This window comes from Elephas maximus, chromosome 4 (assembly GCF_024166365.1).
Source record: "Elephas maximus indicus isolate mEleMax1 chromosome 4, mEleMax1 primary haplotype, whole genome shotgun sequence".
In the NCBI taxonomy this organism is placed as follows: Eukaryota; Metazoa; Chordata; class Mammalia; order Proboscidea; family Elephantidae; genus Elephas; species Elephas maximus.
The window spans coordinates 55359943-55381720 of NC_064822.1; the positions used below are offsets into that span (position 1 = coordinate 55359943).

The 21778-nt window shown below is 38.2% G+C and overlaps 1 protein-coding gene across 8 annotated transcripts in view; it reads right to left on the bottom strand.

Moving 5' to 3' along the window:
* LOC126075034 (cat eye syndrome critical region protein 2) overlaps positions 1-21778 on the bottom strand; it is a 170441-nt gene that overhangs the window by 36579 nt on the left and 112084 nt on the right. For 5 of the 8 annotated variants that reach the window (XM_049882121.1, XM_049882127.1, XM_049882124.1 and 2 more), the window contains 5 exons: positions 8354-8537; positions 6817-6956; positions 5972-6076; positions 3777-3826; positions 2428-2597 (listed from right to left, as the gene is read on the bottom strand). In XM_049882121.1, coding sequence (XP_049738078.1) covers positions 2428-2597; positions 3777-3826; positions 5972-6076; positions 6817-6956; positions 8354-8537 — 649 coding nt within the window. Of the gene's footprint in view, positions 1-2427; positions 2598-3776; positions 3827-5971; positions 6077-6816; positions 6957-7056; positions 8538-21778 lie in introns of those variants that run through there. The other 3 variants (XM_049882126.1, XM_049882125.1, XM_049882122.1) reach the window with 3 other exon arrangements.

The following is a 21778-nucleotide window of genomic DNA, read 5'->3' on the forward strand; positions in this document are numbered from 1 at the left end:
TGAGGAGAGTGGGTGTTTAATTTTATTAGTACTAAGGATCTAAGGTATCTATGTCTGAAAGAACTGGGTAAGCTTCCCATTTCTTTCTTCATTTTTGAAATCGTCTGGAGGTTCTCCTTTCCTTGAAGGTTTAGGAAATTTTACCTGCGAATAAATCCAACTAGCTCTGGAGCTTTTGATGGGTATGATTTGGTAAAAACACTTCTTCCCTATTATTGGTCCGCTGAGATTTTCTAACGCACAATTTAGATTTCTCTTATTTTTGTAGTTAATAATCCATTTTTCACTGAGGTTATCAAACTTATGGCATTATATAACTTTCAAAATCTCAAATATATTGTCCTTCTTTCTGGTTTCTAATTTCATGGTTCTTTAAAATTATATTAAGGTTTTAGTTTTTTCTTCTCTTGCAAAGAATCAACTTCATTTTTTTTATATCAGTACCAGCAGTTGCATGCTTGTAAGGTTATTTATTACTTATCCTACACCCTAAAATATTAGATTGAATACTGTAGTAAAAAAGCAGAAATTATAAATTAGCTGATTAGGCATATGATTCACAAATGATTTAATGTGCCATCACTGGTCATAACAATAAAGTCATGAAAAGTCATAAAACTTTCTCTTTACACTATAGTTATTTTAAGAAAATTAAATTATGTATTTCGATCCCAGGAAATTGTCACAGTGGGTTGCAGATCATAAAAACTAAGTGTAATGATTTGTCTTACATGGTATGAAGTATTTTGACAGGGAAACATAGATTTTCTTGATCATCCATGACAATCTAAGTTGTGACTATATTTACATGACTATTTGTAAGCTTTTTCTGTTGGAGAGAAAGGTGATTTTCTGGAACTTTCCCTAAAGTATCAACCTGTTTAAGGGTTAGAAATGTCATTGGACTCACAAACAATCAATATACTTGTTATTTTACATTCCTCTGGAGGTATTACAACAAAAATTTATAAATGCTTTCTCTTTAGCTTTCATTGGCAGCTAGTCAAATTCTTCTATATTAACATGATTAATAATCAGCAGTATTTGCATTATTGAAATAAGCAAACTCAATGATTACTGAGCATTTCACCATAGATAAGGCATTACATTAGGTGCTGTGGGGCTAAAAAAGAGACAATTTGGTCCCTGAACTGAAGAAGCTTATACAACTCACAATGAAATAAAGTAAGGCATAAGAATAGAAGCACGTAGAGAAGAAAATCCTGTAACTGGGAGAAACGGGCAGTTCCTGGGGGAGGGACATTTAAGCGGGGCCTTCGAAGAGTAATGTTTGAATGGATAAAAAGGTGGAGGGAGAACGATGTTTGAAAATGTCATCAATAAATGATCACTGATAAAAATATACGGTACACTGTTTCTGAAACTACTACTTGACCTGTTACGTTGGAGAAGAGGGTGCACAGAACTCAGGGAGCCAGGCACAGGGCTAGCACTGAAGCTACAAAGTATTTAATGTGAGAGACACAGACCCATAAAGAGATGATTTTCAATAAATACACATATACAGGTATGGACAAGGTGATATGAGATACCTCCTGGGGGCTCAGGGACTACAGGCAGTCCTTGGGTGATGAACAACACCTGTTCTTGTGTAAGTCAAACCTGTAGCTAAGTCAGAACAGGTGCGTACAGCTCTTATTTAGGCTTTCTTTAGTGCCAGACAAGGCTCGAAGCCTATTCGATGATCTAAAAGTTGCACATGCAGCAGGTGTAGGTCATTGGGAAGAAGAATTTTTTGCAATTGTTTCAAAGTGAGGGCAATTTTACGTAACATTAAAGGGCAAGTACTAGACTTTCATAAACAGGGACTGTCTGTATTCCCTTATTACGGTAGTGGAGAGGGAAACCCTGGTGGTGTAGTGGTTAAGAGCTACGGCTGCTAACCAAAAGGTCGGCGGTTCAAATCCCACCAGGCGCTCCCTGGAAACTCTATGGGGCAGTTCTACTCTGTCCAATAGGGTCGCTATGAGTCAGAATAGACTCCACGGCAATGGGTTTTGGGCTGGGTAGTGGAGAGGAGCCCTGGTGGCATAGAGGTTAAGAGCTACGACTGCTAACCAAAAGGTCAGCAGTTTGAATTTACCAGCTGCTCCTTGGAAACCCTATCAGGCAATTCTACTCTGTCCTAAACAGTCACTGTGCATCAGAATTGACTCAACAGCAATGGGCTTGGTTTTATTTTTCTTGGTAGTAGGAGAAGGAATGTTGGTTTCAGGCAGTGAAAAGCCACTGTGAGCACTGAGAACTTCTTGGGGGTAGGGAGAACATTATATGACCAACTTACAGTGAAATAAGAGCGCAAGAAGGCCTGCACCAACTCCCAGGCAAGTGGAACATATTCAAAAGTTGTAATTAATAATCTCACCCATCACTGAGGGGAGGAAGCACCGGTCAGTGTTTACATACCTTCTGGGCAATCATGTTGCAGATTTCAGGCAGGAAGTCCTCACTGAGGAGCTTGTAGAGCTGCCTTTCTCGCAGGGAAGTTCTCTCTCGAAAACTCTCAGTGACCTGTCTCCATTCTTCTTCTGTTTGGCACAGGAGCCACCAGGTACCTTGGCCTGGCCCTTGGGACCCTAGAAAGAAGGGATGGGTTCACTACAATAGCTTCTATTAGGGCCTCTCTTCCTATTTATTCTCAATTTTACTTCTACCCTGGGTCATAGCTAAAACCAGGGAGTCAGAAAAAGAGGAGAGCAGTTAATTTTTACTTCAAGGTTGACAGAGTATAGTTTTGGTTTTCCTGCTACTGTCGCTGTTTACAATTAAATGTTAAAAATACTTAAAGGCAATACAAATATAACTGTTGTGGCCACCATAAGATAGATCTTAGTGCTCTGTTGATAGCTGCCGTTGAATCAATTCCAACTCATGGCAACCTCATGTATGGTGAGCACAACTGCTCCCCACAGGTTTTCAAGGCTGTGACCTTTCAAAAGCAGATTAATAGGCCTATCTTCCAAGGTGCCTTTGGGGGGATTCGAACTGCCAGCCTTCTGGCTAGTACTCAAGTGCTTAACCCTTTATACCACCCGGGGGGGCGGGGGGGACTCTTGTTAGTGCCCTAACTAAAAACCAAACCAGCTGCCCTTGAGTCAATTCTGACTCACAATAACCCTACAGGACAGAGCAGAACTGCCCCATATGGTTTTCAAGGCTGTAGTCTTTATGGAAGCCGACCGCCACATCTTTCTCCCATGGAGTGACTGGTGGTTCGAACTGCCAACCTTTCATTTAACAGCCAAGCTCTTCATGGCTCTGCCACCAGGGCTCCTTTCAGTGCCCTACAAAGGCTTATATGTATCTACTCTTCTACACAAATGCTTTTGAGTTTGAGGTTTTGCAGAGCCCACCGTCTTTCATGTATGCTGTAATGTTATAAATCTGTATTTCCTCCAAATTACTCCCTTATGTAGTAAAGCATTTGACATTAAAAAGATTGCTCTCTGAGAAACTGCTCATTCATGTAATGTCTGTGTATCTACTGTAGCCCTGATATATTAAACTGTGCCCAAGAACAGAGCACAAACATGAAAAAAAGACCTAGTCCTGGTCTCAATTTGTCTACCAGATGGAGAAATGGACACAGAATCAGGTTTCTGGAAGACGGAACTGAAGAAGAATAAGGAGGCTCATTAGAAGACTACTGCAATAATCTTAACTTTGTATGACTCTGGAAATGATAGGGACACCATCATAATATAAATTAATCATGTTTACTTAATCTAAACTTAAAGTCCAGCAAAGGTCATTACCATTTCTTGTCTGTGGCTCAGATGCCAAGGAGTTCTCTTCCTGCTTTTCACTGAAACACAGAAAAAGGAAGCACCAATTAAAACAAAGGCATGTTCAAAATTAATATAAGGATTGTGTTTCCATGTGAAAGAGGCAAGGTTAGGAAAAGAAACTATGATATGGAATCAGCGAACGCCAGAATGCGGAGCTGTCAGTATAGAGCAGAAGACATATTTATCCACCAAGTAATGATAGTAGGTACTCAAAGATAACCATTAACTTTTAAAACATGTTTTGGAAATCAAACAGATGAGGTTAAGTGTTAATTGTCAAATGCCGAGAAAAAAAAAAAATGTAGGAATTCTAATGTCCTCCGTTATTCAGGGATACACCTTAAAAAAACAAAAAAAAAACTCACACCAAGTCATAGCAACCCTATTGGACACAGCAAAACTGCCCCACAGGGTTTCTAAGGAGTGGCTGGGAGACTCAAATTGCCAACTTTTTGGTTAGCAGCTGTAGCTCTTAATCACTGCACCGCCAGGGTTCTAACACTGAAGATAAGGCATATTTAATTTAGCCTTATTTAAGGTAGAGGGATAGAATATGGCCTCTGAAGTCAGACTCCCTCTAGCCAAGCTCTGCCACTCACCATGTGACCTTAAGGGAAGGTTATTAACTTTCCTGTAAAATGGGGCTATCCGCAAAGCCTGCCTAACACAGATGTTGCAGATTAAATTACAAAATGCAAACGTGCTCAGAACAACAGTGTTAAAGTATTGTCATCTGTGTTTCTGAAACCTACAGGACGTTCTCTGTGGATTTTTCTTTTTTCTTTCATGTATCTAAAGCAGTGCTGTCCTACAGGACTATCTTTGAGGATGAAGATACTCTTTACTGTGCTGTCCAATAGGGTGACCACAGCCACATGTGGCTACTGAGCATTTGAAATGTGGCTAATGTAACTGAGAAACTGAATTTTAAATTTTATTTAATTTAAAAGTCATATATTTAAATACATATTGGATACAGAGTTCTTAAGGATTAAAATCACCAGTAGAGGGTAGCAAAAGTCCATGTACACTTGTTAAATGATTCTATATTCCCAACACTAAGCTGCTTTAATTGTTGGTACATACATGGAAATGGAGATAGGTATACAACAACTTTCTCAATGTGTAAGGGTTGGACCTCTAATAAAATGAAGAGGTAGATGGCCTGTGTACAGAACATGAATGATTATAAGACATTTCTCGCAAGAGCTGCTGAAATAGGCAGCTGCAATCTGTAGTCAAATTTTGGAAAGTTAAGTGAAACTGAGGTTTTAAAAATCAAGTTCTAACTGATCTATTCATAATCTCATTTCCTAGAAATGTTTCTCAGTGGTTAATCAGCAACACAGTGAGATCTGGCCTAACCCAAGCATTAAGATGAAGTATTTAGTAGTTCTAAAATTTACAGGGAAGAAGTTTGTTTGCCCCGTGTTATCAAAATCTTCACGAATATGGCCTAACTTCCATAGGTTTATAATGATGAACCTGGCAGTGCAGGTCAGAGTCTAAAAACCAAGCTTCATATGGTAGGAATTTCCTAAAAGACAATGACAAAGAATGTATGTTTTTAGTGGACGCATAAAATAAAATTCCTCAAATGTAACAATTTTTTTCCCCTTGTTATAATTAAATATAAAAATGTTTAAGATTTTACTGTTTCTTTATAAAACAAAGCATGCTGGGGCATGCTTGTTACTAAAATCTCCTTAGTTGGAAAGAATTAACTCCTAAACTCACATATGATACATAATACATTAAAATGCTCACATATGTCAACACAATGATAGAAAGAACTTGCTTCACCCTTCTGTAAGAAAATGTGCAGTGTATCAGGTTTTAAAAGCTCTTACTACGGATTATGCATGATTTTGAGCTCTTTACACGTTGTCACATGCATTGTCAATTTAGTCCTCATTAGTAGTCCATTGTCCAGTAAACAACAATTAGTACCCCACTGTACAAGATAATTTGCTAGAATTTGCCCAGTTATGGCTTCCTGATTCCCTAGTGCAGGCTCGGTAATTTCATGAGGGCTCTAATCCAGGTCTCCCTACTCCAAGCTCAGTGCCCTCCCTCCCCATGGCCTGACCAAAAGGCAGGGGTGATGGAACACATAAAATCTAAGGTCTTGTCCAGCAATCACAGACTAACAATTTTCTTACCTCACCGTAATCTCCTCCTGCAGTTTTTTCCGTTTTGGAGGTCTTCCTCTTCTTTTTCCTGTTTTTCCAGGAACATTTGAGACATTTTTTTGTCCTTCACTTTCCCTGATAAATAGTATAATAAACAGAAATGTTCGGGCGTAGGACTGATGTGTTATATAAGATTTCTGAATTAGTAATTATGGTATTTCTGGCTATGATCTCACCAAAAAAGGATTAAATGCAACAGTCACAGGGAACTAGGGAAAACAGATATTTTGCGATATTATAGTCTGAGTCAGACCTAGTACCTTTCTAATAGTGAGCACTACTCCCAGCAGCGAGAAAGTCTAAATAAAACAAGAGGTTAGTATCTTTCTGGGATGCTACGGAAAGGAGGCCCCTTCCTCATTTAGGAAGGCTTATGCTTCCGGTATTTTTTAAGGTCCTTCTAGTAGAAAAAAACATATTCTCAGTGTCTGACCATAAAAGATGAAAACTGTAACAGTGAAATGAATTGACTGCTGAGAAGAAGCCTAGCTGTACAGAACAGTCTGTGCTAAGGGTAGTGATGTTCTTCAGGAACCTCATATCAAAAGATATTATCTTTTCCCACTGGTAGGAGAGGCTACAGATTAATATAATTCCTTTATATTTTTCTATAACTCCTTGCCACTTCTTTGTATGCACGCTGTTACAGCTAATTCCTCCATTAGGAAAAAAAATTTTTTAATGTGCTATAGAATTCTGATGCATTTACTTTTTTTTTTTCTTTATTGTGCTTTAGGTAAAGGTTTACTAATGCATTCACTCTTACTGACATTTTTATACAATAGCTATCAGAGCCTTGCCCTTGAAGAATGTACCTGCTCAAAGAGATTTCTCCACTGGATTTTCCTTGTACAGGGTCCTCCTTGTACATTCGTGTTCCATAGAAATACCAATAGAGTGCCCCGGAATTGTCTTCACCCAGTGGTTCCACACGGAGACTATCTGCATCCAGACCCTAGGGAGAAGAATAGGAGAAAAAAGCTTGAGGAAATGGAGAACAAAATAAAACAGGGGAAAACTGTCATGAGGAGAAAAAAATTTATACTCTGACACACCTGATGTTAAAAATTTTCAACCACATCATATGAAACAGAGAGAATGGAAAGGTGGTACTGTCTTTGAACAGGGTATGGAAATACTTCAAATGCTCCCCACCTCCGTATTTCACCAAAAATAAGGGTAGCCAAAAGGAATTCTGATGTACATTTTATATATTGGTTTAGGTTTATTCAGACTTTATGTGTGCACCTACGAAAAGAAAGACAATTACAGCAGAGCAGAGTAAGATGTTGTAGAAGCTCTGTCCCACGTGATCCTCTATTGTGGCTCCATCATAACCTACAGCAACCTCTTATTCCAGCTGAGCTCCAGCAATACAGCTCCCAATTTACCCCAGGGTCTGACCTGCATTCTCACTGCTATTCAAGTCCTTGAGTTCTCAGCAAAGACTGTGCTAAATTACACAATGATTTTTATAACATGTCCATGAGCGGGGCTGAACTGAGAAGTCATCAACACGTTTAATCATTTCTGATTGAACAGGATTAGAAACTGACCTCCCTATGAATGAAAAGCAATAACCCACAACCTCCCTCTGAGACAGACTTCTAAAATCGGTAACAGCAATAGCAGAATAAGGGGAGGGATGAGATAGCCACATTTTTCTTCTCCAACACATTTTTGGGTAATGTGAATGGGAGACGAACTTCACTAGCATACAAGAAAGTTTAAGGTCCTCAGAATTTTCAATAAGTATTTCAGTTATGTTCAATCAAATTTAGACCTTGGGAATAAAAGACATTTCACAGGCTAACTTAGTTGCAGTTTGGTTGATAAGAACAAATTACAAAAAAACCAAACCCATTGTCATCGAGTCAATTCTGAAGCACAGCGACCCTGTAGGATAGAGTAGAACTGCCCCATAGGGTGTCCAAGGCTGTAAATCTTTAGGGAAGCAGACTACCACATCCTTCTCCTGTGCAGCAGCTCGTGAGTTCAAACCACCGACCTACCTTTCGGGTAGCCTCCAAGTATTTTAACCACTGTGCTACCAGGGCTTCTTCGGGAGAGCAAATAGGCGCTTCCAATTGTTCCTATGTCAGCTTGGACTCAGAGCAACTCAAAGAAAATAAAACCAAACTAGAAATTAAACTAAATAACATACAGCCATATAGACTGCCTTGGCTACAGTGGTCATGATTTTGCATGCAGTGTTATTGTCAACCAAGTGCCCCAAGAGTAGTAACACATGCCAAACTCTGGCTTCTCATATTATCTTCAGATTTTACATTCTAAACACATTCTCGATTGCTGACTTTTTTCCCTCTAGGGAAGGCCTTGCCAGTTAAGCACCTTGAGAAGATCGAAGACATCATCTGCATCTAGCCGATAATCACAGAGGCGGTGTAGTATCTCCACACGAGTGCGAAGAGGCAGTTCTTGGAAACTGGCTTCTCTCAGAGGGTTAGGTTTCCCTTCTTCAAGCTCCCAGCGGTAGTTGATGATGTCCTCTAGGTAGCTGTGGAATGTCTGAGGCCTAACCAAAGGGCCCCAAACACAAAAGTATATTAATGTAAAATACAGGACAAGTAGGGAATGAGGAGAGAGAAATGATGGTCTGCCAGGTGACAAATCTTAAATAGAAAGGAAGGAATGAAAAGCAGTATCAGGAAGGCACTCACTGAAGATTCATATTGTCTTTTAATTGTCAAATCACAAAGATCAACATGTTAAGAGGATTTTTAGGTGGCTATGCTATAATAGGTAAAAGTTTTAATAACCCAAGATATAAATTGTGAAACTGAGATAACAGCCTTACCCTTGCTCATACAATTAAAGAAACTCTATGCAGTTCAGATAGATGATTAGTTCAAAATTAGGCCCATCATTTAGATGGCAAACAAAAAGAACACTCATTGTCCTGCCTAAATCATACTTCGAAGTTAAGATGAAAAGGTGGAAGACTTTTCCAGAATGCAAGGGGCTATTCCAGTGTGAAACTTAGATTTTATGTTCAATTGTACATAAACTTTAGACCATGTTACAAAATACTATATTCTACAATTTGAAGACAGTTTTTCTACAAAAAACATTTAAAGACAGCTCGACAGCCAACTCAGACATTTTGGGATAGAGTTTGATAAGCAATTCTACAACAGTACTTTCATCAGTACCTAAATGCACTTTGCATGTAAGATAACATTTGATTGTTAGATGGTTATTCTATATCTTAACAATTAAAGAATCGGAATATAATTTCATCTCATGCTTGATTTGAAAAGGGTCTAAAGGAGCTATTTGTCAAATTATTGAAAAAGAGAGATGTACCATGTTGACTTATAATCTATAGTAGTTATACTTGTAGAAAAAGACAAAAGAAAGATTCATGGAAAAAATTAAGTAACGAATAAGAAATCAAAGATTTTGCTTTTTAAAAGAGAGGGAAAAAAAACTTGACTACCTCACTGGGGAACATGTGCATGTGTTAGCTTCCCAAGATACAGCATAAAAATCCTACATATTAAGACTCCCACATTTTGATTTGATTGCAGCATTCACATCTGAAGCACGAGCACTGACTTGCTTGAACCTCAGCGGGTTTGGAGTGGCTTCCCCGCTCCACTGCCTATGAAGCTGGTGCGCCCCTTCAGGAGTGAGGAGCTGGGCAAAGAGGAGTTCAAACTGGTGGTAAAAAGCAGATAGTGTGGCTATGGTGAATTTAAAAATAAAATGCCCTTTTTTAAAAAAAAAATAATAATTTTTAATAGCCAGGACGGTGAAGACAACAATCTTCCTTTGGTAACAAATCCCTTATCTACCAAATGTTTTCTAGAATTTCTTACGTATGCCAAGTTTCCAAAACAACAAGGCCTGTTTCTCCTGCTGTAAAACGAAGTATTTAATCTGTGACGCTGTGATTGTTTCACCGGACTGGCAGCTTTGCTGGAGCATGCTTTAGAAGACACGCTGGGCCACGATAGGGAGACCTCTCTTACTCAAACACGAGGCAAAGGAAGCACACAAACAAAGCAGTCGAACAAACATTGCATGTGTATAAACAGTGTTGTTCTTTGTACCTACAATCTGTCTGAAAGCCTCTACTTGTCTCAAAGAATTGCATGTTTGAGATTCTTTTCCAATAGCCTTATTCTACTGTTTCAATTACATCCCTTTTCCTAGACGTTTTCTTAAGTAAGATGTCTCCTTAATACCTTACCAAGAAGTACTTGATGGCTTACAATTCAAGATAATTCCATTTCCTTGTATATACACAATTCTTTTCATATAAATCTGTATCCCTTTCTTTTCAACATCAGAAACTGAAGGGGAAAAAAAAAAAAAAAAGACTTGTGGAAGGCACAGATACTGGCCAAGGGCAATCTGAAATAACCCCGAGTTAAGCTGCTCATTTTTTAGAATCCCAGCAGAGAAATTCTCGGCTTGCTCCAGACAGAATATGCTTTTATTGGGAAGCCAATGTTGACAAGGGTGGCACGATGTGAGTAAAGTATTTTAACACAAGTCTCAGCTGGCTGGAGGACCAGAACTCTTGACTATACAGGGAAACAAATTTTAGTATCTGCAACATGTTCTAGAAGATCGTGGGTAAAAAGAAGGCTCTTGAGGTCTTGAAGAATGCGTTGGAGACAAGGAAGGGCAACTATAGCCTACTTTCAGGGCAGCAGTAAAAGCATGGCATCATGTTCAGCAAAAGGTGAAAAATAAAATTATGTTTTCCCATTTGCTACAGCTATTTGTGAAGAAAAAAAAAAGTGAAGCAAATGAAATACACAATATACATTAGTTAAGCCAATTTAACTTTAGTATCGGATTCTGAAAAGAAAGACTTTGGTTGGAATAAAGCTAAAAGTATAAGACTACAAAAGTAGTTGATAAAGTGCTTATTCTTGAAGAACATAAAATAATTAATAGCTCTTCTCTAGGACTATATAAAACCCAGTGCCATCAAACAGTGGCTACCATATCCAATGTATCTGAAATGGCCAGGATAAGTTAAAAATCATGGCTATTTCAAATTAAAGGAAAATATGAAAAGTAAAAAATCAATACAAAATATCTTTTAGCAGATAAATATGTATATAACAGATTTTACATGTGTTTATGACTGATTATGTTGAACAACCTAGAAAACTAATAAAAAGTAATCAAAATAAAAAACAAAGAACTTTTTTTTTTTTTTAAATGGAATCCTAAATACTATTTGGGCGAGTGCAATGTCTAAGTGTCAGGTGTAAAGTATAAAGAGGCACAATGAATTCTGAACAGCCTCTGCTAACTTAAGGATGCATGTTGTTAGTTCTGGAACGACCACTAATAAATAATAAAAATTTAAAAAAAGAATAAAAAGTGAAGGACCCAACGGATCAAATACAGTGAAATGCTTAAAAAAAAAAAAAAAAATTTAAGCCAAAAGAAAGCACTTAAGGAAGAGCAAAGAAACAAAAAGCAGAAAAAAGCACAAGAAAATAGGCTCATCATTAGTCACTTGGGAAATGCAAATGAAAACCCGCAAGGAGATGTCACTTCATACCCATCACACTAGGATGGCTATAATTTTTTTTTTTTTTTTTAAATGTTGATTACATTGTGCAGAAATTAGAGGCCTAATACGTTGCTGGCTGGGATATAAAATGGTATAGCTACCTTGGAAATTCTCTGGCAATTCTTCAAAAAGTTAAACATAGAGTTAGCATGTGACCTAGCTATTCTACTCCTAGGTATATATCTGAGAGAAAGGAAAGCATACATCCACACAAAAGCTCATACACAACTGTTCAAAGAAACACTGTTTATAACAACTAAAAAGTGGAAGCAATTCAAATATCTAACTACTGATAAATAGATAAATAAAACGTGGTATTTCTGTACAATGGGCTTTTATTGTGTGATAAAAAATGAAATACTGATTCACGATTCAACATGGATGAATCTTGAAAATATTATGCTAAGTGAAAGAAGACAAACACAAAAGGTCACATATTATATCCTTCAATTTATATGAAATGTCTAGAACAGGAAAATCCAGAGACAGAAAGTAGAGTAGTGACTGCCAGAGATTAGGGGTTGAGAGGAATGAGGAGAGACTGCTAACAGGTGATAAAAATGTTCTTGCATTAGACAGTGGTGATGGTTGCATAATTTTGTGAATACACTGAAAACCACTAAGTTGTATACTTTAAATGTAAATGGACTAAACACCCCCAATAAAAAGGCACATATTCTCACAATGAGTGTAAAAAAAAAAAAGACTCAGTTTTATGTTACCTACAAAATGCAATTTAAGTATACAAATACTAACAGTAAAAGGGTAGAATAAGATGGAGGGAAAAAGGAAAATTGTCCTTATTCACAGACTATGTAGAAGAAATCCTCAGAAATTTACAATAAAACAAGAACTAAAAAGTGAATTTAGCACACGAGGCATGGATATATATAATAATAAAAAAAAGCAAACAAGTGTTGGTGAGGATATGGAAAAATTAGAACCCTCGTACATTGCTAGTAGGACTATAAAATGGTGTGGCCACTGTGTAAAAGGTTAGGAGGTTTCCCAAAAAGTTAAACACAGAATTACCGTATGACCTAGCAATTCCACTCCTAGGTATATAGCCAAAATAATTTAAAACTGGTACTCCAACAAATACACGTACATGCATGTTCACAGCGGCACTATTCACAATGGCTGAAAGGCAGAAGTACCCAAATATCCACTGACATATGGATGGATAAACAAGACGTGGTATATCCATAAAATGGAATTCAATTCGATCATAAAAAGAGATGAAGTACTGATACATGCCACAACATAGATGAACCTCGAAAATATTATGCTAAGTGAAGGAAGCCAGACACAAAAGGCTGCTTATATGAAACATTCAAAATAGGCAGATCCATAAACACAAAATGCAGATTAGTGGTTACCAGGGACTGGGGGAATGGGAAAGAACTGCTTCATGTGTACCAAGTTTCCTTTTGGGGTGATGAAAATGTTTAGGAAAAAGATATAGATGGTGGTTGCACAACACTGTGAATGTACTAAATACCACTGAAATGTTCACTTTAAAATGATTAATTTTATGTAATGGGAATTTTACTTCAGAAAAAAATGTTTCTAAAACATTGCACGAAATAAGTTCACTATACAAAATTAATCGTATTTCTATTACAATCAAGTAAAGTCAGGAAACAAAAATTTTCAAATAATTCCATTTACAGTGTATCAAAAAATATACTTAGGAACAAATACAAAGATGTCCAATAATTTTACACTGAAAACCACAAAATATAGCTGAAATTAAAGATAAATAAATGTAGAAATATATACTACGCTCACGATTAGAAGATTCAATATTGTTTAAGATGTCCACTCCACAGGAGGGCTTTTTTTTTTTTTAAACTGATAAGCTGATTTAAAATTTACATGGAAATGCAAAGGAGCTAGACCAGCCCCTCCCCCACCAATTTAGTTTTAGAAAAGGACATGGTTGAAGAACTACTACCCAATTTAAAGACTAACTATAACGGTCTACAATCAAGACAATCTGGTACTCGTATGAGACATATAGATCAGTGAACGAAACAGGGCAAAGGGTCCAGAAATGGACTGATACACATATGGAAAACTGAATTATGACAATGGGAAAATAACAATGTTTTCAACAAATGGTGTTGTAACAGGATATGTGTAAGGAAGAAATGAACACAGGCCTATCTTACACTATATACACATACTAACTCAAAATGCGTCATAATGCTAAATGTAAAAGGCTGAAACTACAAAACTTCTGAAGGAAAACTCTGGTAGGTACTACTTCTTACACAGGAAACGAAAGGTATGAAAACAATAGGAAAAAATATGATAAACTGGACTTCACTGAAACTAACAACTTGCCATTCTTCAAAACACACTTGTCAAACAAACAGAAAGGCAAGCTACAGACCAGGAGACATAAAAACCTTTATCCAGAATATAAAAAGAATTCTAACAACTCAAAAGAAAGGAAAAAATGAGCAACAAACTTGAGCAGACATTTTGCAAAATAAGATATAGTAATGGGCACCAAGCACATGAATAAATGCTCAACGAAACGAATCATCATGAAAACAAACTGAAACCACAACGAAATGCCACTTTATACACAACAGAATGGGTTAAATTAAAAACTGGCTAAAATTAAAAAACAGCGTATGTTGGCAAAGATGTGGCGCAACTGGACTGCCCACATGTTGCCAGTGGGAAAGTAAATGAAAATAGTTTGGCAATTTCTTAAAGTTAAACATACACTTAACATATAACCCAGCAATTCCTAAGTGAAATCAAACACACACCCACACAAAGATTTGTGTTCAAGTGTTCATAAAAGCTATACTTGTGACAGCTAAAACCTGGAAGTCATCTAAAGTCCATTAACAAGCAAAAAGACAAACTGTGGTATATTTTTACATTGGAATACTATTTAGCCTCTTTAAAAAGGAGGCAAGAGGGACTACTGATACCACAGAGCCCTGGTGGCACAGTGGTTAAGAGCTCAGCTGCTAACCACAAGGTCAGCAGTTGGAATCCACCAGTACTTCGTGGAAACCCTATGTGGGCAGTTCTACTCTGTCCTATAAGGGTCACTATGAGTTGGAATAGACTCGATGACAATGTTACTGATACCACAGTCACAGCAGTATGAATGCATCTCCACACAAACATTATGCTGGACGCAAGAGTATACACTGTATGATCCCATTCATACACTATTCTAGAATAGGTATAACTAACCTAGAGTGATAAAAATCAGATCAGCGGTTACCCAGCAGGGTATGCTGTTTGTGCTGGAAGATTTACTGCAAAGGGACACAAGGGAACTTTTTGGGAAGATAGAAATATTCTATTATCTTGAGTAGGATGATGATCACATGGGTGCATCCACTTGTCAAAATTCATCTACACTTCCTAAATTCTATCTCAATAAAGATGAGTTTACATAAATCAGCCTATCTAACAAAGGAATTGTAATTTCCATAAAAATAATCTTCTAAAACAATGCGGATGGAACCCCAAAACACTTATGTTTATTTTTAAGTGACCTCAATTTTGGAATTCATAACATAGTATTAGATAATTAACCCTGAAAAATTTAAACCTATAATTTTGATGAATGTCTAGAGTGGAAGACACAATGAGTATTTCATGGAGAGTCGCACAGCAGTTAAGAGCTATGGCTGCTAGCCAAAGGGTTGACAGTTCCAGTCCAGCAGGTACTCCTTGGGTCCCTACGAGGTAGAATCGACTTGACAGCAACGGGTTTGGGTTTTTTTTTTTTTATATCCTGACACATGGTGACAACATGTGAACAGAGTGGAACTGCTCCACAGCATTTTCAAGCCTGTGACCTTCAAAGCAGAGTGCCAGGCCTATCCTCCGAGGCACCTCTAAGTGGGTTTGAACTGCCAACGTTTCGGCTTAGTAGTCCAGGGCTTAACCATTTGCGCCACCCAGGGATTGACTCTAATTCACAATAACAACAAAATTTTATATGGCTATAGAAAATCTGGTTTAATCCCTGTCTTCACTTTGACAGCTAAGAACAAATCACAAATTCCTGTTTTCCAATCCAGTGCTGAAAATGCTAAGCTACCTTCCAATGAAGAAAATAAAATGCTGCTGAAAAAGCAGCTGATGAATTATTTTGAATCATTAAAATAGTTTTATTAATACTGATATAAAACGAAATGACTACAACTGCTAACTACAGAAAGAATACAAACCAAAACCAAACCCAGTGCTATTGAGTCGAGTCTGACTCATAGCGACCCTACAGAACAGAGTAGAACTGCCCCATAGAGTTTCCAAGGAGTGCCTGGAGGATTCAAACTGCCAACCCTTGGTCAGCAGCCATAGCACTTAACTACTATGCCACCAGGGTTTCCAGAAAGCATATAGGAAAAGAAATACGGAGTGTTGGAAAAGCGATAGAGAGAATGCCAGTAACAAATCAAAATTCTGTATTTAAGCTTATCTAATGTGTGGCGGGGGGCGGGGGGGAAGAACCCTGGTGGCATAGTGGTTAAATGCTACAGCTGTTAACCAAGACGTTGGCAGTTCAAATCCGCCAGGCATTCCTTGGAAACTCTATGGGGCAGTTCTACTCTGTCCTACCGGGTTGCTATGAGTCAGAACTGACTCAACAGCAGTGGGTTTGGTTTTGGTGTTTCAGTGAGGGGGTGGTGGCAAAGAATTCCCCAAAATGCAAGAGGATAAAATAGGCACCCACATGTCCACCATCAAATTCAGGCAACGGCACCTTAGATTAGCGGTATTCTCAAAGTGTGCTCCTGGACCAGCAGCATCAGCATCACCCGCAGCTTGTAAGGAATGCAAATTCTCAGGCCCCACCCAGACTACTGAATTAGATAGACTGTGGTGGGGCCCAGCAATTCCTGTTTTAGCAAGTCTTTAGGTGATTCTGATGCTCCTTAAGGTTTGAGAATCGCTGCCTTATACGCTACCATGTGTGCTTATCCCTAGCTTCTTACCAGCTATATCATTTGCCTAAATTGTGTTACTCACTGCCTTTATTGTATTCTTCTGTGACTTGCTTTTTCTTCCCAACATTGTTTTTTTGATATGATTTATCTATGATAATATATACAGTTGCATACATTTACCAGTTCTTGGAGGACACCTGCAGTTCCTAGCCATGTGGGCTTTTCCAACATACCATCTCACTTCACCAAACCAACAAGGAGAATATCTGGTAGGTCTGGTGGCATTTTATAACAATCATGGGTGTGACATCCCATCACCTGTGCTACATTCCATTGGTTAGAAGCAAGTCAGAGAACTTATCCACACTGGAGGGGAAGGGATTACACAAAGCACAGAGGTGGGATCATGGGGAATCCACTACCCATTAAGACATCGCTCTGGGGGGGGGGGGGGGTGGTGGGCAAGAAAATGAAAGAATTTTTGAATAACTTTTGAAATTCTACTCTACATGTGCCTAAGGTACAACAAATTCCTTAATATAAATAAAAACTAGCCAAAGCAAAGATTTGCCACTGAACCCTACTGCCACATTCAGAGACTGTTGAGACGTATGTGAGAGTGAATATCACCACAAAGTGCAGTTGAACATACATGGAAACGAGAGTCAAACAGCTTGGGTACTTGAACCAGTTTTGCTATTAGCTACAGCTTCAGTTTCCTAGTCCATAAAAAGAAAAAACTGTACTAGATAATATCTAAGGTTTCTTTCACTTCTGAGATGTTGATTCTGAACTTCAGAGTAAACTAAGATTTGGAAAACTTTTTAAAGTAGAAGTTCAGGTGGCTGGTGAACTTGGCTGAGAAAAAAATATTATATTTTCATCTCAGCTAACTTATAACTGAAATCTTAAGGAGCCCTGATGGCACAATGGTCAAGTGCTCTGCTACAAACTGAAAGGTTCAAACCCACCTGCGGCTTCTGGGGAGAAAAGACCTGGCACTCTGCTCCCATAAAGATTACAGTCTAGGAAACCCTGTGGGCTGTTCTATTCTGCCTCATAAGGTCCCTATGAGTTGGGATTGAGTTAATGGCACACAACATTGCTAAAATCTTACATTTCCTCCCCCTATGAATACAGGCAACAAATCACATTAATTTTAGTAGTATCTGTGTAGTTTTTCACCAGTGGAAGTCAGATATTTTCATATTACATTTCAGGTATCTCAAAACAGTGGTTATGTTCATCAATACATGGAGATTAAGACAGGAATCTGGAGAAATCAGACCTGCTGCTAGGGCGTGCTATTTAAGCAGTTAATAGAGCAACACCCTACCACAAGCAGACCGCAGTATTTACTACGCTGTCCTAAAGTATACAAATCTCAGGCTGGAGAATATAACCTCACAGTAACGTGGGCTCCACATACCAGTTTAAAGATTAGATTGAATGAGTAGAACTAGAATAGCAACCTATTCAATTTTCCAAATAAGGGGTCGACAAACTCTGGCCAGAGGGCCAAATCCCTTCCAATATACGTTTCTGTACAGTCTTTGAGCTAAGAATGATTCTGACAGTTTAAGATAAGAACAGTTTTTACATTTTAAGACAAAAGAATATTTTATGATACGTGAAAATTATATGAAATTCCAATTTTAATGTCTCTATATAAGGTTTTATTAGAACATAGCTACAGTCATTAGTTTATCTATCATCTATGCTGTTTTTGCAGTACAATAACAGAGCTGAGTAGGCACGACAGAGACCATATGAGCCTCAAAGCCTTAGTTTTACTATCTGGCCCTATACAGGAGAAGTTTGCTGGCTCGTTTTTAAAACATGCAATCCACGGTGGGTAAGAGGTGGAAAGGTGCCTGCGTCAAAGCATGTGCAGAAATGAATGAGGATGTTTCTGCACCTGATAATGGCAGGTGATTACTTAGTAACAGCTAGATACTATTCTAAGGCTTGTCACAAGTTATTCCACTTAACCCTAACAAAAAAATTGGACATTGTTATTTCAATTTTACAGATGAGGCAAGTTATTAAAGAGATTAAGTAACCTCCTTGTTGTTGTTGTTGCTGTTAGGTGCTGTCAAGTCAGTTCCGACTTACAGCGACCCTAAGTAAAACAATAGAACACTGCCCGGACCTGCACCATCCTCATGATCGTTGCTGTATTTGAGCCTGCTATTGCAGCCACTGTGTCGATCCACCTCGTCAAGGGTCTTCCTCTTTTTCACTGACCTTCTACTTTGCCAAGTGGGATGTCCTTCTCCAGGGACCGGTCACATGTCCAAAGTATGTAAGACAAAGTCTCGCCACCCTCGCTTCCAAGGCGCACTCTTGGCTATACTTCTTCCAAGACAAACTTCTCCATTCTTCTAGTATTCCATGGTATAGTCAATATTCTTTGCCAACATCATAATTCAAAGGCATCAATTCTTCTTTGGTCTTCCTTATTCATTGTCCAGCATGTGTACGCATACAAGCTTGGGCAAAACATTGAACAACGCAGGAAGCAGTAACTTTCTAAGCATCACATAATAGTTAAATCTTAGCGCCAGAAAAGGTAACCATTCATTTACCCAAATTTCCGTCTTTAAGATGGAATGAAAAGTACAATTTGAGAGAATAATGAGCATGCATTCATTCCATATCTTCTTTTTTCCCCCAATGCCTGTGATCTTTTCAAAGGAGACCAACAGGCATTTCTTCTGAGGTGTCTCTGGGTACCTTGGGTGGATTCAAACTGCCAGCCTCTTGGTTAGTAGCTGAGCATTTAACCATGTGCACCACCCAGAGACCTGCGTTCATTCTACACTGAAGTGGATCATCAGTGGTGGGACAAAACAACTTACCACTTTAAGCAATTACTTTTAACGCGAAAAGTAGAATCCGTAATAATGGCCTTTCATGGTATGGTGCTCGTTATAAGGGTACATTCAGCTTGTGAAAACTCATTGCGTTGTATGCTTAAGAAGTGTACATTTTTCTGTGTGTATTATACTTCAATAACAAGCTTTTAAAATACTGAAGCCTAGACACTTGAGACTATGTTGGCATCTCCTCCCTGGAGGGGAGATGAGAGGGTAGAGGGGGTTAGAAGTGGAGGGAGGGAGCGGGCTGTCTCATTAGGGGAAGAGCAACTGGGAGTATGTAGCAAGGTGTATATAAGTTTTTGTGTGAGGGACTGACTTGATTTGTAAACTTTCACTTAAAGTGCAATAAAAATTAAAAAAAAAAAACAAAAAAGTGAAGCCTAAACCTCACCCCAGACCACTAATCAAGAATCTTAGGGCCACCGGTCCCCAAACTTATTTGGCCATCCAGAAACACTTTTGTTTCACATGTCCTATCCTTTTTTTAAAAAATGCAAGTAAAAATCATTGATTATGTTTTGTACAATACTCATGGACATCTCAAAGAGTGTTTGGCAGGACGTGGCTTGGGAATGTTGGCATTAATTGCTTGCTTGCTTTCTGGCCCTAGCACTGTCTACGTGGTTTTGGTCTTTTTTTTAGAACAATTCATCATCACCACTAGTAGGACCCGTGCTGCTGGACCTCGCCCCCCACAACAAAGGAGAATAAATGGTGAGAGCTCTGAGCTCTTTCAGCTTCCTAAAGACTCTGTGTTTCATAGTCTTCAGTAGCAGAAAGGTCAAAGAAGCAATTATTGGCAAGAGAAGAGAAAACAAAACAAACAACAACAAAAAACCTTTCTCCTCCCACGTACAGGATTGGGAATTTTATGACATTTGACGAGGTTACGTTTTTAAGAAATTAGCCCCTCATTTCAGAAGGGATCATTTAGGAGTAACTGACACTGTGTTGCGATAAGAAGGAAACTGGTATTTGTAAGCAGTGCTATAATTCAGCACTGTGGACGGCTAGAAGCCAATCTTCCCGTCTCTCCCAAATGCCAGTCTCTGTGCAGTCTATGAAGGTAGACACTGTGGGCAGGACGTAAAAGAAACAGATGATGCAATGAAACAGGACATTCTGATGTGACTGATGAGCCAACATGGCCAGTTTTGACATGATACACATCCTGAAGTATATAAATAGTATTTTTACCTCTAGACGTGTATATATACATATACATAAAAAAGAAAAACCTAGGCTATTCCCTGAAATCCCTGTGCTCCGTCTTCAGGAATGGGAAGGGAATTCTGGTCTCTACTTGACAATTTTTTAAACCTTTTTTTCTTTTTTACACCATCAAAATATATTAATCACATATAAAATATAAAGAAGATAGAGCATATAAAAATCTGAGTTACATGCCTAAAATTCAGATTCTGTGATTTCTTCGCAGTTCATCTTACCTTAAAGGCTGGGTGATATGGGAATTATTCATCTTCTAACTGGCTACATGACCTGATAAGTAACTTAAGCTCTCTGAATCTTAGTTTCCTTCCCTATAAAATCAGAACTTATTAATTGCTGAGATGACCACCCACCATCTCTTCCTCTTCACCTCACAGGGAAACTAAGCAATAAAATAAACCCAAGTGAAAATATAATGATTGATGGAAAGAGGCTGCATTCAAGCTATTAATACGCCACAGGACATCCATTATTTTCAGTTAAATATGTATTTTTCTCTTATGTTGGAGACTAATGACATGGGAGAAATAAAATTAACTAGAAACAAGTTGGCTATAGAAATTTACTGAGGCAAAGGGACAAATTAAAACCTCTTTTTTGGTAATTCCTTTATATACGGCACTTAGTAAGACCACATGTGATTGTACAAAATCACTTAATTGGTCCTTGCTCACAAGTCTACCTAAGTACACAGAATTTACGAAACACTGTTAAAAATCAAGCAAATGTGCTTAGAAGCAAGCAATTATGTATATATCTTACCAATATTATTTAGTTTGTTCTAGAAGTTATGGTCAATTAATATCGAAGCGTGTAGCAGGCAGCTTCTGAGATGCCCCTGATTATCTACACCTCCTGGTACTTACACTCTTGCATAATTCCTTCCCCTATAATGAGTGTGGAACTTGTTTTTAACTAACAGAATATGGCAAATGAACATCACTCCCGTGATTATACTGCATTATATAAAACTGTGTCCTACCAACACAAGGGGGTAGCATGTTACGTGCAATGTCCAGAGTGGACGAGGATTAGGGAAACAGATACTCTTGTGCAAAGATAAAATGGAACAATCTTTGAGGACAGTTCCCTGTCATATTATTTAAATTTTTTAAATTGGCATTTCTTTTGCCTGATCTCCAATACACCAATAGAAATGAGGCAAGTA